We start from the raw sequence: 15468 nt of genomic DNA on the forward strand, positions 1-15468 counted from the left end.
GACGTCTTCCTGCTGTGGCAGGGCAGGAAAGACGCTCTTCAAGATCTGATAAGATTCATCAATGAGAGGGACTCGCCTATCCGGGTAACCTCACAAATTGAGGAGAAATCAATCAATTATCTGGATGTACTCGTAACTCTTAATGCGGGTAGACTAAGTACCACAGTCTACTACAAACCATCCAGTAAAAACACTCTATTAAAAGCCTCCAGCCATCATCCCAAAGCCCTGAAGGTGGGCCTCTCCAAGTCACAGCTAATACGCAGTGCCCGGATCACAAGTGACCCTGAAATGGTGGAGGAAGCACTGGACAGAGTTGTCCAGAGATTTAGCAATAGGGGCTATGACTGCAAAATACTGGAACGACAGAAGTTGGAAGTTCTCAACACACCTAGACAAACCCTCCTAGATGGACAGCCACGTACCACCAACCAAGTTATCACCTGGACCAGCAAGTATTCCACTGCAAGCCCAGTCATACCCAGGGCCACCCGGGCACTTTGGCCTATTGTCAGTACTGACAAAGGACTCCCGTGTTTTAAGAACAAGAGACCCATGACGTGCTTCACTAGAAGCAAAAACATCAAGGACATGGTGGTCCATACGGACATTACCGGATTTGCTGCTAGTATTAAACAAACGACAAGTGGAAACACATTTCTAACAAAAGCACCTGGGTGCTATAAATGCATCCAATGCACGACGTGCCACCATATGAGAACTGGCTCCTCATTCACAATTAAATCAGCACCTGGCACCTTCAAGATCCATGAAGTAGTCACATGCTCCACGGCATTCGTGGTATATCTTCTAACCTGCCCGTGCGATAAGGGGTACGTGGGTAAAACCATTAGGCCCTTTAAGGAACGGGCGGCAATGCATCGGTCCACCATCAAAACCGCATTGAATAACAAAGCAAAAGGAAAGGTGTCAGAACATCCAGTAGCCAGGCACTTCGCAGAGATGGACCACTCTTTGAACGATCTTAAACATATAATCATACAGCATATACCGGCACAACTTCGAGGTGGCGACAGGGACACCCGGTTGCTTCAATCCGAAGCACGATGGATATTTAAATTGAAAACCATCTTTCCACAGGGAATGAACGAAAGGATGCCATGGAATGTCTTCTGATTGAACAACACCATTTGAAGGCATCAAGAATGCATGAACTGGCCCAGCGTTAATTTTATGCACTCCCCAAAGTCCCCTTCTCCCATTCTGAGTTAATAATACTTAAAAATAGTTAACAATATTTGCAAACATATATCACTGTGACACTGCCTGCGATATTCGCTGTATTTCACAGCGGATTCCGCGAGCAGGAACATCATGTATCGCAATGTTGACACGGCTGTCGACTTCTGTTTGAAATACAATGCTATGCTTGAAAAGTGCATTAAATAGTACTAACGGCAGTGAAGCTGCAAGCAACGGCCATACAGAGCCACAGAGAGATACCTTTTAAATCGTTTTTTATATCTAAATGTTGTCTACACTTACACGTTCTGTATTTTGACACTGTACATGCCTCACTCATGCACACTCCACTTTGTTTATGCAGGTTGCCTGGGTTACCTGCGACAAGCGCTCCCGGCGGAAGAGCCGGAAGGTGAGCACTGACCACTTCCGGTCATACGCCGGACGCCGCCGCAGAGAACGGGCTCCCGCCTTCAGATCTTCTACCCCATAAAGGTAGGAGTCCTAACACATGTAATGCTGTTGTTTTTCTGCACCTTGAAAACGGGGATACCACCCCGAAACGTCGGACACCTATGCACGTTTGGTTGCTGTGATGTGAATTAAATGCATTGATTTTCCTCAACAAGACTGCCAGTGCCGCCATTTCTTCCTCTAACGTAGTTACTTGTATCGGAAGGCACGACAGCAGAATACTTTCAAGGGAGGAGTGCCGGTCCGCTACTACTGTCTATATATATATATATATATATATATATATATATATATATACCACATAATACCTGTGTTTGTCCCCTTTTGAAATTTTTACTTCAATTCCACTTTGGGCTTAATTATGTATCATTCATAAGTTGTACCCCTGGATGTTTTTATCCAATAAATGTTGTCCAACCTTAATTTTAATACTGGGGTTGTAAATTCTAGTTGCAATACTGTCATCATTATCTAAAGGAGCCCATACACGCTCCGATTCCGGCGGTGCGATGTGTGCTTTGAGGTGCGCACTCCCGCGGCACCTCATTGCACAGTACAAAAAGTATGTGCTGCACATACTTTTTGTACTTGCTTTTTATCGCATCGCATCACATCACATGCACAAGACATGCACAAGGCATGCAATGCGATGCAATGGATGCCGGAATCGGAGCGTGTATGGGCACCTTAAGGCATGATAACAATATTATAATAACCAGTGATATCATTTAACTACCCCAAAACATATGAACCAACAATCTGAACACAAAATTACAATGTTGGGTACTTGTTTCCTAGCACGGCCACAAATCTTGGCCATCGGGGGTAATTTTAGTGGCCTGCGACGCGACCGACGCAATGCCCCCGATTTTTCCATTGAAATGCATTGAAAACAGTGAAAAATCGGGTCGGTCGCGTCGTGTGCGCCTAAAAATGCTTAAATGGTCCACCCGCGATGGCCGCGATTTCCCCATAGGGAACAATGTTAAATGCCTCAATTTACCCGCGATTACCCCGATTTCCCATAGGAAACAATGTTAAATGGGTCAATTTACCCAAATCATCATAGGGAAGAATGGTAAATGGGCCAGAAAGCCCAAAAAACCCCCCTGACCAGTGAAATGTCCCCCCAAAAGTAGTTCACGCCACCCCGCGGTACGCGTCCTCTGACCTTTTCATACCCCTACTCTCCACTAGGGCGTGGAGTTGAGAATAGAATAGTGTGGCGAGCGCAGCGAGCCACCGAGCCCGAAGCGTGGCGAGCGCAGCGTGCCCCGCGAGGGGACGCGGATACCTTCACAGGTAAACGCGTCCCTTCGCGGGCTTCACAGGTATCCGCTTCGCTCGCCACGCTTCGGGCTCGGTGGCTCGCTGCGCTCGCCACACTATTCTATTCTCAACTTCACGCCCTAGTGGATAGTAGGGGTATGAAAAGGTCGGAGGACGCGTACCGCCGCCGCTCGCCACGCTTCGGGTTTCACGTTGATCACGTGGTGGCGTAAACTACTTTTGGGGGGACATTTCAATGTTCAGGGGTGTTTTTGGCCCATTTACCATTGTTCCTATGATAATTTGGGTAAATTGAGCCATTTCACATTGTTTCCTATGGGAAATCGTGGTCATCGCGGGTAAATTGAGGCATTTAACATTGTTCTCTATGGGGAAATCGCGGGCATCGCGGCTGGCCCATCGCACCCGATTTTTTTGCGCATGCGATGCCCGCGATGGCCCCGATTTTACCCCCGATGACCGCGATTATGATCGTTGTGGCCGTGCTAGGAAACAAGTACCCAATGTTGTTTTAAATGCCAAGGATAATGTGATTATATTAAGACAAATCATAGTCACAAAATGTAAATAATAACATTCAATAATACGTGGATACTGAGCACATTTCTCAGGAAAATATAATTTTTGTGTTTTAATGCTAAACACTAGATTTGAAGCAAAGGCATAACTCTGGGAGGCAATGGAGTCATCTGCCGCTGGGCTCCTGCTCCCAAGGGGGCACCTCTCCTCCCCTTCAAATTTAAATCAGTTAATTGAAAGCCTTCAATATTACTCTCTCTTTATTTTTGAAAGCCTTCAATATTACTCTCTCTTTATTTTAAATATAACATACATACTTACACACATGCATTATCTTTATATAAGGTGTTGTGTGTGTGTGTGTGTGTGTGTGTGTGTGTGTGTGTGTGTGTGTGTGTGTGTGTGTGTGTGTGTGTGTGTGTGTGTGTGTTGGGAGGGGGGCACCAATATTTATCTTGCCTCCAGGCAACTGGGGAAAACTTAATTGATTTGTAGGTTGTTACCTTATTTTGGCAGATCTGGTGGGCAGCTCTTGGGTGGACATCTGGTATCGTTGCTATGCTGCAGCCAACATTAAGATCAAAAACCTCAACAGCGCGGTTGCTTCCTGCTGCAAGTACAATATCTGAAGGACCGCTGTTCAGGTTTAATTAACGTACGTAATAATTAAGTAACTTTTACTAAAACAAAACACAAAAACATGTCCACAGATACATGACAATAGTCTTACAGTATAAACCCTTTCAGTGCCAACATCTCTGTGAGAGATGTTCAAAACATTGTTGCTCACATTTGTTATATAAACTTAAATACAGTACTATTTGACAGCAGTTTATAGTTATGAAATAGCCCCATTTATCATTTATTTATTTATTTATTTATTTAGCAGTGATTTATATAACACTTTATAGAAAATAATAGAATAAGGAGGTTAAAAACAAACAGTTTGAAGCCCTGTACACATGCATAGATTTTTCCCGATTTTCAATTCAATTTTGCTTATACAAGCAAAATCAAATCGAATCCTAAATGAAATCGAATGGTTTTTGTGTCACTTTCGATCTGCATTCGATTCGATGCGCGATCCCGTTTTCACAAAATCGAACAGAAAGATCTACTGTGCAGCCAAGGAAATATCAAATTTGATCTAGTAAATCAAATGTGTAGAATGTACCATGAATGGATATCGAATTTGATATCTAATGCAAAAGTAATCTAATAGAAAATCAAATCTAACATCGAATCAAAAGCAAATCGATGCATGTGTACAGGGCTTTAGGTGTGCACAAGCAATGTTTCTATGTGGGAGACACACAATCTGGTTGCATGGGTTCTGGGTGATAGGTCTATAGACAATAGCTTGACACCAAAAGGTCAACATGCACAAGGTTGACATAAAGGGTCAGTACAAGTAAAAATCAACATGGCGATTGTCTAAATGGATTTTTTTTTTAATTTTCTCCGACATTTTTTTTTTCTTTTTCACATACACACATGGATTCTAATCGGGAATGTTAAAGTGGCCTGAAATATGGCAGTCAGAGCGAGCGCACATTAATTGGTGGCCTACATTTCCAGTGTCGACATTGATAGCAACAAAACTCCTGAAAAACTCGTCAACCCTTTTATGTGTCAGACTTTTGCATGTCGAACTTTTTGGTGTTGACCCTGACAACCTGGTTGCATAGCAACTGGAGGTCTGTTGGATCATTTTAATAATTAATCAATCAAGTATTAATATATATTTGATATATTTTTACAATTCTTTTATTTCTTTTTAAAAGAGGATACAGGAATAAAAATCATTCACAGCCGACAGACCAGTAATCTCCACTGCCGAATCCATCTGCATCTTTTGTACTGGTTTACATATGCTTTTCTGTTTATACCTAAAAATAAAAAGTACAAAATATTTAGTACAGTATGTTTTAGTGTAACTGTCTTTCATGTTATAATTTAAATCATTGAGGAACAAACTCATAGTTAATTTTCAAATAAAGAACAGCAAGTGCTACTCTAAATTATAAACATATATTTAAATAGGAACAAATTATGTTCTGCTTGTTTGTTTTTAACTGCTTGAGTGCTACAATTTAAGTGCGATTCTGGTTAGATTCAATTTTGACTATCAGATATTGGCTGGAGTATAGATTTAAGGGGCATACACACAGGGCGAGTTTTACCAAATTTCTATTCAATCAGGCTAGACTTATAAATGGAGCTCAGTGTGTATTACACCCATCGATGGCAATGTGCGGTCCCGCGTGTCGCCATCGCCTGCAAGGAATGATCAGTGAAGATCACAGCGTTTTTGCCTATTAGCGTGGTTGCATCGCAGGTGTGCAGCGATGTGTGCTGAGTGATCCGTGCTTAAGCCCCATGTGTACGGGGTCTTAGACTATGGGGGTGATTCAAGTTGACTTGGATAAATCTGAATTTGGTCTGGGGACTGATGGTGCATGCGTAGTGGCGAAAATATGCATGTGCAGATACGCTGCGTGAACGCCTCTGGAGAGTATCACACTCGCTAAGGCATTTGAACAGAGCGGGGCAGGCAGGGGGCTGTCCCATGAGAATGCCCAGTATTTCCTGGAGCGTGCCCACAAAAACTGTGAGTGTGCCCCAAAAAACACTGGGCATCTCCATGAGATTGAAGGCATGTCTAAGCTCACTTGGGAGCATGCAAATGGATGTATAAGCGTACACATCCATTTACGTGCAGGCGTGGACATTTGCAGGGTGGGTGGCATTTGCCACTTGCTAAGTAGAGAAAGGATACTGCTTAGTGAGCGGGTCTGAATTAGGCCCCATATTGCAATAGTGCAATGAAATGGAAAGAGGTGAATGCCTGTGACCTGTTAGTTTTTTGCCTTACAGCCATGTAAGTTTGAAGTGCGGCACCTTAATGAAAACACTACCTTAATGCGGATTAAACAGCAGCAAGAGCAGGGCTAGTGGGGGAAATTTACTAAATGTGTACTTCACATGTGATGTTGCTATGGGCTACCAATCAGAATCTTCTTCTTATTTATTTAGTACCCTCTAGAACAGGGTTTGGCAACACCGGCCCTCCAGATGTTAATGAACTACACATCCCAGGATGCTTTGCATTAGTTTTGCTATCTGGCCATGCTGAAACTGATGCAAGGCATGCTGGGATGTGTAGTTCATCAACATCTGGAGGGCCGGTGTTGCCCAGCCCTGCTCTAAAAGATAGTAGACAGGATCTGATTGGTTGCCCAAAGCAACATCACATGTGAAGTACAATACACATCTTAGTAGATTTCCCATAAGTGAGTGCCAGTCTGGGTTTCCTAAATTGTATTGTGATTCTTGGTCTGCTAATTAACAACACCTGTTGCTTGCTGTTATATATTTTTTCAGAGCAGAGGGTCAGTGTTTCCAAGGTCTTTTAGTGGCTGGGTCATATGCTGGGGGGAATGTGGCAATTATGTTAGGTATACTCTGGAGTACCCGTATTGTGAAGCCTGCTGAAACCTGCCATTGCTGTAACCTAAGAATTACCAAACTGTTATCCTGGTATGCTGTCTACCTGCTACAAATAAAGAATCAGACTTTGTTTCAATCCAGTGTATGTGATTCCTTGTCACAATATATATAGTTAGTTATGGGGTATACACATGTACTGATTTTGTGTCATTTTTTATTCTATCGATCTGATTTAATTTGACTAGATCGCTTAGAAAATTGCTCCATGTGTAGAGGCCATAGCAAGTGACGCACGGCACCACAGGACGCCAGGTGATGTAGATCATTCATACATTATAAAGCAAGTCAGATCACCAGTGTCCTGGTGTGTTGCTAGAAACACACCGCTGACACATTCCTGTTTTTTGTCTGGATTTTGAACTGTGGGGGGTATGTTTATGAATGCCACTTGGTATTCAATTTCAGCCTGTCGGGATTGCTGCTGTCGATATTTGATGTTGTCCGTATATTGTCATTGTTGGGATTCCAGTTGCCTGTGTAATGTGCCTGTTGGTATTATAGTTTTCGGGTTTGTATTGACGGTGTGACCACTGGCATTTGCGCCATCAGTATACTGATTGCATCAGCCTGAGGGAGATCCTGTATGTTACTACATATGTGCATATCCAAAAATGTAGCATTGCATGAACTAACATCTGCTGTCCAAAAGGTATATAAACGCTTTTATTTAATTGTAATACAGGTTGAGTATCCCGTATCCAAAATGCTCGGGACCAGGAGAATTTTGGATAACGGATTATTCCGTATTTCGGAATATTTTATTATTTCAATTATGTATTTTGAAGTATCTTGCATGTATGCTGTATAAACACATAAAATACACACAAATATATTTTATTACCACATAAAATACACAAAAATATATTTTATTTGTTCAAAAAACAAGGTTTCAAAACATGAAACAAAATTTGTGTACTACCTCAGATATTGAATTTGAATGCCAAGCAATCATTTTCTTGCACATATATAGTGCTAGTTACATATCATGTCACCAATAGTGCTGTTACAAATGTCCCCAGTGAGTTTTAAGCAAAAAAATATTTATTTTTTTCACTTTCTGGAATGTATGGTTTTCGGAATAATTCGAATAACGGATACTCGGATACGGGATACTCAACCTGTATTGCCACTTAGTCGCATTTTTTATGAACTATTACATAACATGTAACATGCTTTACCAAGTAGTATCTGAAAAGTACTGAATGGGACTGTAAGATTTTATGAAAAACAGCACTAGAAAATTAAATTGTTTTATATGAAGCTATATTTCAGTATATTACATTAGTATAAACCATAGTTATGTAATTATTGCATACTTCTCCTTTTAGATATTTATACTTTTTTTTTTTAAACTACCATTAATTAGATGTCTGCCTAAAAGGTGTAAAAAAACATTTTTTTTCTTTTTATCTCCCAAGATGTTCAGTTTGTTATTTGTTCTAATTAAATGGAACAGCTAGTACCGAAACAATGTTTTAATTAGAAGAGAAAGTACAGGAAATTGACAGCAGAAACTGCAGGGGATAATTGATTTGGTACTTATTTTGTGGGAAAATCTACGTTTTACATTTTGTTTGCATAAAAAGCCTATTGCTTATGATAAGACATCAAAATATTCAGCAAATCAAAAAACATTTTTGCAAGGTTAGTTGATAAGTTTGTCATGAGTAATGTGAACAGTAGTTTCTGGGAAAATCAAGTCAATGACAGAGAAAAGAGAAATCCTGGAGCACCGGGGCTTTATTATACAATACATTTAAAGGTTTACATAAATATAATGGAACAACTCTAGCTACCCTAAATAGTCACAGTCAATTACAACTATGAATACATGTATCATTTATCCACTTAAAGCACAACTGAAAAAAATAGACTAAAGGGCACTAATTAATCCTTCAATAATTTTCAGCTGTAGCTTTGTAATATCTCAGAAGAAACAGATAAACTCTGATAATGGATAAAATAATACTAACAAAAACATCATGATAGATCATAACATATCAGCTTCATATAATTCCTTACTTCAATGCAAATGTTTCACGTGAAGGCAGGGCCCCCCTGAAGTATACCAATAGTTAAGGTTGAAATGTTAAATTTGCATAATCCAAGGTTTGTAATTGGTTTTAAGGAGCAATTCTTTTTCAAGAACTATTATTTTTATTCTATTTATGCAATGAATCTTCAATCACTTTGATGTGTCATTGTTAAATTGGTTTACGTTTTTAGGGATTCATTCTAGTTTTATTCATACTATTTTTTTCCCTCCATATTCTGTAAATATTAACATTACAACACAAAGGGGGGCATTTACTGAGATGGGAGGTCTATGTCACATGGGGTGTTGCTATGGGCAACCAATCAGAATCTACTTATTATTTATTTAGCACTGTCTACAAGATCTTATTGGTTACACATATCACCATCGCATGTAAAATAGAACTCCCATCTTAGAAAGTTTCCACCAAAATGTGTTGATGAGATGTACATGGTATAGTTAGGAATAGATATCTCAATATATAAAATACTAACTACTCCTCACCTTTTTTAGGTGAAATACCGCCAGTGACCACTAGTGGCCACTCGGCAGACCAAATTACTCCTTTTTAGCGGGTGGCTGTTCTCTTAAAACCCTTAAGACCCTCATTAGTGGCTACTGGGATCTTATGTAATTGTGCAGGAGTTTCAGAACACTTGTGGGGAAGACATAATACATACAATTTTACAACTAATTATATAAAAGAGGTATGGGTGAATTTAAGCGCTATGACTGCTAATAAAATTAAAGGTTCACAAGACACTTACTGTATTAAAGCTAGCCTAGATACATTATATGTCATTATAACTTAATCAACTATGGGCAATAAGGAAACTGATCACAGAAATAAATTCTACCCTTTATGATATACATCAGATCTAGTATCATTACACATTTCTGCATTCGCAGACAAAATAAGCCACAAACGATTATTTGTGTTAATAATCACCATGAAATCATGCCTTTCCACATGCGTGTATGGAAAAGAACATGTTCGGCACACTAAAAAATGTTCTGGGCTTAGAGTCTCTTCCGATTGCTCTGCCAATAAAATGTTCATATTGCAACCAGAAAATAAAATGTAGGTAAGCAATTTTTGATAACCAAAACCAAAAGGGACTATTTTGATCCAGAATTCAGGATTTGTTAAATATCTGTGCTGGATTTCTTATTTTTTTGCTATATCATTCAAAAACCACAAAGCAACTTTCTAGCTTTGTATACTAAAAAAAAACTGGAAAATGTATAAAAACAGTACAAGATTTCTGAACACAAATGTACTTTTCTTATCTAATTTGCAGTTCAGTGTACAGTACATTGGATAGCAATTAAATGAAAAAGAACAAAATTAAACATAATGAGAATACCGTAGGCTGGTTTTATGATTTTATTTTATAGTTGTTTAATGTTCTGTTTTAGAAAGAATTTCTTTGGCAGGTTGGTAAACAAAAAATATATATATTAATATTTAATATATAAACTCAGAAAGGAACTAAACATTTAATATATACAGTATAATGTATTCACAGTGTACTCGGTCACATTATAACCTCGCTAAGTTTACAAGGACACTCCTCACACTTCACTGTTGCTAACTATGCTTTATTGGGGTTCCAAGAACTACTGTAAAACTAATACAGGTAGATGAAAGCACATCCTGCAATTGAATTTGAATTACGAAGGAACCACTGAACACAACTATACAGATGTACAGGAGTGCCTCAGACAGCGCCGGGGCTCGTCAGATTGCCCCCGCTGGCGAGATGGGGACGTGAAACATGCCCGTCTCCATTTCAGGGAGACGGGCATGGTTAGGGGGGGCGGGGAGGTTGGATCTGGTGGTGGGGACTGTCGGCGAAACAACGGGGACCGTCAGGGAGCTTCACAGTAAGGGGACGTGCGCACTCGTCCCCTTCCGGCGGCTGGTGGGGGCTGGTGATCAGACACTGCAAGAACCACAGGCGCAAGCGCTCCATCTGTACTAAATGATTTAACATTAAATCATCACTTGTGTATGTAAGGATATACTGTATGCACAGTCCTCTAGATTGTAAGAAAAACTGCACAGTATATCCAAAATTGAAACTTTGCCATTGTTGCAATTTATTATATTATTTTTAGAGATGTGCAGGTTCAAACTTTCTCAGTTCTTATCTCTAAATTATAGCAAGTTCAGATTTTTCCGATTGGCTATTGGCTGTCACATATGAGAACCGAGTAAATCCGGGTAAAACAGTACCAGTACATTTCTAATTATTTTGCACCTTTGTGAAGTTTTGAGCATTATATTGCACCCAGTATTATGAAAGAATTCTGACTATTATACTAGTATATTCATCCAGTCACTACAGAGATGAAAAAAATAACCAGAAAAAAAATGCTGCCTTCCTCTCTGAAGAATGTGGGCAGCCCTCTCCTTGTTAATTGATTGTTATACAGAAAGTATATCATGATGATTTTCTTTGGACAGCTAGCCTTAGGTATGAGAAAGAAATATAGTAACCATGCATAGATTACATCTTAAATACCTTTTTACGTCATCCTTGCAGTCATCTAGATAATATTTCATAACCTGAATCTCTGCTCCAGATGACAACAAAATAAATTTATCCAAGTAATAAAACTGTGGGAAGCGGACAGGCCTAGAGAACGATTCCTTCCCCTAGAAAATAGAAAAAATAGAGAATGACGTAAATAACATTACTACTGATAAACCTCAGTGACTGCTACAGCTACAGTGACTGCAGAATCACACACATTTTTGTTGCATCTCTAATTACAGCTGATCCTGGTTGCAATCAAAATTCAGCATATTGATGTGGACAGTTGGCTCTACAAAATGTGTCTAATTCTGAATATATGTATTTAGTTATGTGAATGCAATACAAGCGGTAGTAATTATGTCTGACTTGTGTGCAACTCTGTCTCAGCGCTTAAATGCATAGGATGAATTTTCAAATCATGCCAAAGACTCATTGTGCATTGCAATAGTTTTCCTGGTTCCCGGCCACCTGATATTATACTGCAGCTGTATTTCTCCTGGTAGTTGGATGCTCACACCTTGAGATACCCACTAAGCTGAGTTTTAAGTTAGACACAGCACGTGTCACTATAAGTTATTGCCCAGCTATGGCGTATCAATAACTGGTGCATGGTTTGTGGAGCATAAAAGCTCCGGATCATGGGGAGCCTTACACAGAACCCATTGAAACCAGAATAGATCTAATGCAATACATGCAGTGGTTGTCTCCATAGTCAAACCGCTGCCAGCTCCATCTCCCTAGTAATATATCCAAAATGATGTCACCACTACAGGGGTTAAGTTGTAATGTTTTGAAGTCAGACAGCATTATGAAGAAAGCCAGGGAGGAAATTGGGGATTGTTCTCTATTAGCCACTGGGTGGACCAAACACTATCATAGGAGGTAAGACGCAGCCCATCATCTTACTGCTTACCAGGAACAGATTAGGAGAGGGAGAGGGCTGTGAACCATGATCCTTCTTCTGGAGGAGGGTGCGGGGCACAGTGTTGTGAGCTATGTAAGAAAAGTGCCGGACAGAGCCCCCATCAAAGGAGAACACGTAATATAGAAATGTATACTTTCCTCGCCCTTTGCCTTATCATGTGTCCAGGCCCCTTATTTATCCACAGGGTCAAGAGGTCAAAATGAAAGATTTTGACATGAAATAGGTCAAAATATCAAGAGTCAAAACGTGGACATGAAATAGGTAGACACATGACAACGTCTACATGAATTTTTAATGATGGCACAGAGGGAGAATAATAGTTTGCCAAGCGTAGCGAAGCATCAAGCCCAAAGCATGATGAGCGAAGAGAGCCATGCGAGGGTACGCGATACACTAATTGGGGGTCTAGGCTTACAGTGAAAAAAAGTGAAAAACGCATGTCGACCTTTTCATGTGTCTACCTATTTCATGTCTACATTTCAACCGTGTTTACCTCAGCTTAGTGGGTCTGCCTTTTCATGTCTACATTTTCACTCTGTCTACCTTTTGGAGTAGACCTATTGACAGTTTATCTTGACATTTTCTATCTAATAATCCACACTTATTATACAATATAGTCTACATACTGAAAGTGAAAAATGTTTATTACCAGAACCAGTGCACAATCTGCATTTTTCACATTCCAAATCCTCATTGCTCTGTCATCAGCGGTAGAAACCAACCAATTTCTGTTGTAACTCCAGCCCAAGCCATTAACTGCACCATTGTGGCCTTTGAAAGGTAATAAATATTGCATTTATAGTTACCCTGAATGAACAATAAAAAATTCAACAGTATACACAAATATACCTAACTGTAATGTGTAATAATTACAAGACCACCTGCATTAGTATTGACACCTGAAGCAGTGAATAACATTAAAGCATGCGGTATTTGGTTTCAACACATTAGTTGTGCAAAGGACTGAGGTATGAAGCAGATTTTGTGATTTATGCCCTGCCATGTTACATCTATGATACCACACCCAGGCCCTTATTCTGAATCGTGCGGTACGGCCCGCGTGCGGCCGTACCGCCGATGTTTTCAGTCTGCACATGCGCAGAGGTCAATCTGCGCATGTGCAGCCCAATTCGCCGCAGACGTAGTTCGTCCGCCGCAAAGGGGGCGTATAGGGGCGTGAGGGGCTTCATACCCTCATTTCCCTATGCATACGCCTCGCGTTTCATGGGCGTTCCCATGCAAACGCGGGGCGTATGCATGCTAATGAGGGTATGACGCCAGTGATGGGGGCGGAAAGCTGACGTCGCCGGATGTCAGCTCTCAGCCCCCATACAAGCTATCACACGGACGATTGTCCGTGTGGTCTCAGCTTGCGGGACCTGGTGGGGCGTGCGGCCCTGCCTTCGATGGTCGCCGACCATCGAATGCAGGGGGCAGCTCCCACCATGGTGGAGGCGTACGCCCCACCATTTTCTTGCGGATCGCCAGCCGTCCGTGTACGGACGGCCGTGGCGATCCGTATCGTGGGCGGGGATTGGTTTGTGCGGCCGGAGCACCGTGTGCGGCTCCGGCCGCACAGATCTGAATAAGGGCCCCAATGCTGTCTTAGTGGTCAGTTGTAGACAGGGCCCTCCTACCTCCATGTCTGTTTGTTGTTACCCAGTTTTTTCGATCACTGTCTACAACTGTAAAGCGCAATGGAATCTGCTATGCTATATAAGAAACTGTAAATAAATAAATATATATTTTTAGAATGTGCAATATTTTTGATCATAAACGACAAAAATCACGCATGTAATAGTGTCCGATTTGCGGTAAATATCGTCCTGCTCTTGGAACGGTTCTGGTTCCAAAAATTCAGGGAAAAGAACATTTAAGATTACAAAAGTTGTGTACAAAATTTACTCTATAACCACATTGAATATTGTATATTTTTATACAGATCAAATTAAATATTAGATTGTGAACATAAATCAACTTATTAAATATTGGGATACATTTCCAACTCCAATTAAAGCCTGGAAGCTGGAAAACATTCTGGACCTCATTCAAAGATGGACATCATTTCCACTTGTGGTTTTGTTTTTGTTTGTAACTTGCTTTAAGTTCTCATTTACATCTTTGCAATGCACTATATTTTCCAGGCAACTTGTACTCTCTGGCTGCATCTAGCTTTATCACCCAAGTAGGTGAGTTGATGCAAACTGCATATGCCCTATATGAGGGACATGTCTTAATGGTGTCAGTTGTGAACTAATGATGTTGCTGGATACAGGTTTTAGGTGGAATGTAATAGGGCAGGCCTTGCCAACCTGTGGCTCTCCAGATGTTGTCAAACTACAAATCCCATCATGCCTTGCCACAGTTTTGCTATAAAGGAGTGTTAAAACGGTGGCAAGGCATGATGGGATTTGTAGTTTCCCAACTTCTGGAGAGCCACTGGTTGACCTGTCCTTTAATTGGGTGTGAGAATTTTTTCCACTTTTTTTAAAGCGACAATAATTTACACTGCAAAACCAGGTTGATTTTGCCATGTAAATGATTGCCGCTTTTAAAAAAATGATAAAACTCTCACAAAATCTCTCACTTTCTGATTCTCACACCCTTACATTTAACCCCTTGATTCTGTGCACATCAGGTACATAATTCTGTCCTATCCTATTACATTTCCCTTTATCTGATTTGTCTAAGGCAACTATTCAATGCCGCGGTTCACCCTGTGCAGCCCGGGAGAATGCCAGCGAATGTGCAGCCAATCGGCTGCACATTCGCTGGCATTCTCCGGGCTGGAGGATTCACAGACAGCCCTCCCTCTCCCCCTATTCAACTCGTAAGGGGCTTGCTGCCCTTGACAGCAAATTTGTACCCCCCCGGCGAATGCCGTATATGGAGATGGGAGGATGGCAGAAGGCAGGGAGATGGCAGCTGCACATAGCAGCAGGGGGGGTTGGTGGGGACACAGGCAGCAG

The 15468-nt window shown here is 40.9% G+C and overlaps 1 protein-coding gene across 4 annotated transcripts in view; it reads right to left on the reverse strand.

Annotated features, from left to right (window-relative positions):
• Nucleotides 1–15468, reverse strand: part of WDR27 (WD repeat domain 27) — a 323892-nt gene that overhangs the window by 188571 nt on the left and 119853 nt on the right. For all 4 annotated transcript variants that reach the window (XR_014471639.1, XM_083176279.1, XM_083176277.1 and 1 more), the window contains 4 exons: nt 13149–13270; nt 11560–11693; nt 5278–5375; nt 3990–4111 (listed from right to left, as the gene is read on the reverse strand). Coding sequence is in view for 3 of the 4 variants with exons in the window: in XM_083176279.1 (XP_083032405.1) it covers nt 3990–4111; nt 5278–5375; nt 11560–11693; nt 13149–13270 (476 nt within the window). In the remaining variant the exon portion in view is untranslated. The remainder of the gene's footprint in view (nt 1–3989; nt 4112–5277; nt 5376–11559; nt 11694–13148; nt 13271–15468) is intronic.

Source organism: Crinia signifera, chromosome 3 (genome assembly GCF_055691185.1).
Source record: "Crinia signifera chromosome 3, ASM5569118v1, whole genome shotgun sequence".
NCBI classification, from domain to species: Eukaryota; Metazoa; Chordata; class Amphibia; order Anura; family Myobatrachidae; genus Crinia; species Crinia signifera.